The sequence below is a fragment of the Corvus brachyrhynchos genome, unplaced genomic scaffold, assembly GCF_000691975.1.
Source record: "Corvus brachyrhynchos isolate BGI_N302 unplaced genomic scaffold, ASM69197v1 scaffold1135, whole genome shotgun sequence".
Lineage (NCBI taxonomy): Eukaryota > Metazoa > Chordata > Aves > Passeriformes > Corvidae > Corvus > Corvus brachyrhynchos.
In genome coordinates, this window is record NW_008238129.1 from 23,458 (window position 1) to 25,632 (window position 2,175).

Here is a 2,175-nt window from a genome sequence, read left to right on the forward strand (position 1 = left end):
TCAGGGACCCGGCCCCCAGCGGTTTTGGGGGTCTCCCAGGGGTTTTGGCGGGGGTCACTCACCGTGTGGGCGTGGCGCAGCTGGCCCCCCTCCCCGCTGTACATGATGTTCAGCCGCCGGCTCTGGTAATCGGTGCAGTTGGAAGCACTGGAAATCTGGGAGTGGGGGGTGGAGAGGGGTCAGGAGGTTTTGGGCACCCCCTTCCCCCACTCTAGAGATGCCCCAAAATGGGGGTCCTGATCCGGCAGCAAGGGCAGGAGTAAAGGGAGGGCCATGAACGGGACGAGGGGGTGTCACCCTGGGCACCTCGGAATTTTTGGGGTTTTCCCAGAATTATCTGCATCCTCCCCTTATTATTGGTGCTCTCCCTGAATTATTGGGGTCCCCGACCGCCCACTCACCTCCCCAAATTTGCCCCGTCCGGGCATCCAGGCCTCAATGTCGAACTTGCGGTAGGCGGGGAGCCCCAACTCCTCCGTGGGCATGTCCAGAACGCTGGGGGGGCCCAGGGGGGAGTAGTTACGAGGGATTTTGGGGTCCCACGGATTGGGAGGATCCCCCCCAAATCCCTCTCACCGGTAATGGAGCCCCAGCTCCGAGAAAATCTCCTTCTGGAGCCCCAGGAACTCTTCCAGCAGCTCCTCGCTCTCCGTCCCGCGCTCGGCTGCCGTCACCCCAAACATCTCCACCTTTGGGGGGGGGGGGGGGCGCATGGGGGGACGACCCCCCCCTTTTCCTCCCCAGGGCTCTCCCAGTGCTCCCAGTACCTTGGTGAACTGGTGGACGCGGTAGAGCCCCCAGGGCTCCCGGCCAGTGTCGGTCTCGGCACGGTAGCAGGTGCTGGAACACACAACCCTGGCGGGGGACACAGCTCAGACCCCCCCGGGCATCGGGTTGGGATCCCCAGAAGGAGAGGGAGTCTCTAGGGGGGAAACACAACCCCCCCGTACCTGACAGGCAGGTCCTGCAGCTGCACCGCGTGGTCCATGAAATACCCTGGATGGGGGAGCACAGGGTGAACCCCAAAGTCGTCTGCCACTCCCCCCTTTCTCCACTTTTTCCCAGTTCTCCCCCGTTTCCCCCAATTTTTTCCCATTTTCCCACTTTTTTTTCCTATTTTCTCTTTCTTCTCCTGGTTTTCCCCCCATTTTTTCCCCTGTATTTTCCCCCTGGTTTTCTCAGCTTCTTCCCCCATTTCTTCCCCATTTTTCTTCCTACTGTTGCCTTTTTTTCCCCGTTTTCCCCATTTTTCACCATTTTCCTCACGTTCTCCCCTAGTTTTTCCAATCTCACCCCATTTTCTCCCATTTCCCACCTGCAATTCCCACCTCCGAGGTCCCAGCCAGGCACAGATCCTCGAAGCGCGCGGGGTCGATGGTGTAAACTGGGGAGGGGTTGGCGCTGGGCTGGACCCCACAGCCCTCCTGGAGGGCACAGGGGGTCACCCGTGGTCACAGAGGTGTCAGGGGGGTCTCAGGAGGCTCGGGAGTCACTCACAAAAACGGCTCCGCGCAGCAGGTCCGGCACCGTCATGGGCAGGAAACCCTGGGAAAAAGGGAGGTCAGGAGACCCCGACACTCCTGGATGCCCCCAGACTCCCCCAGAGCTTCCCTGGATCCCCACAGATGATCCCAGACCCTCCCTGGATCCCCCCAGACCCTCCCTGGACTCCCCCATCCTCCCCCACCTTGCTGAGCAGCTTCCGCAGGGTGAAGGTGACGAGGGCGTGCTGGAGCAGGGCCCCAGCCCCGCACAGGTAATAGGAGCGATGGCCCGACACGTGGGACAGGCGCCTGCAGGGGCGTGACACCTGGGTGACACCTGGGTGACACCTGGGGACACCCGGGTGACACCTGGGGACACCTGGGGGACACCTGGGGACAACCCCACCCCACACAGGTAATGAAACAATGGCCTGACACGTGGGACAGGTGCGTGACAGGTGTGTGACAGGGGTCACAGGAGTGTGACAGGTGTGTGACAGGTGTGTGACAGGAGTGTGACAGGTGCGTGACAGGGGTCACAGGTGTGTGACAGAAGGGTCCCCCCTCCAGGTGTTGCTCACTTTTGCCGGATGATGTCCAGCCCCTCCCCCAGCTCCAGGTGTCCCTTTGGCTTGAAATCAAACACTGCGGGGGGAGAATCTCTGTCACTTTTGTCACTTTTGTCACCCCA

The 2,175-nt window shown here is 61.3% G+C and overlaps 1 protein-coding gene across 1 annotated transcript in view; it reads right to left on the reverse strand.

The window, feature by feature from the left end:
* Positions 1–5: 5 nt before the first annotated feature.
* Positions 6–2,175, reverse strand: part of SARS2 (seryl-tRNA synthetase 2, mitochondrial) — a gene marked incomplete at its 3' end in the record, with an annotated part of 7,790 nt that continues 5,620 nt past the window's right edge. Inside the window, exons 5-13 of the mRNA XM_017733552.1 lie at positions 2,066–2,129; positions 1,688–1,793; positions 1,498–1,545; positions 1,316–1,424; positions 951–996; positions 768–855; positions 577–689; positions 402–495; positions 6–155 (exon numbers count right to left, since the gene is read on the reverse strand). Coding sequence (XP_017589041.1) covers positions 6–155; positions 402–495; positions 577–689; positions 768–855; positions 951–996; positions 1,316–1,424; positions 1,498–1,545; positions 1,688–1,793; positions 2,066–2,129 — 818 coding nt within the window. The remainder of the gene's footprint in view (positions 156–401; positions 496–576; positions 690–767; positions 856–950; positions 997–1,315; positions 1,425–1,497; positions 1,546–1,687; positions 1,794–2,065; positions 2,130–2,175) is intronic.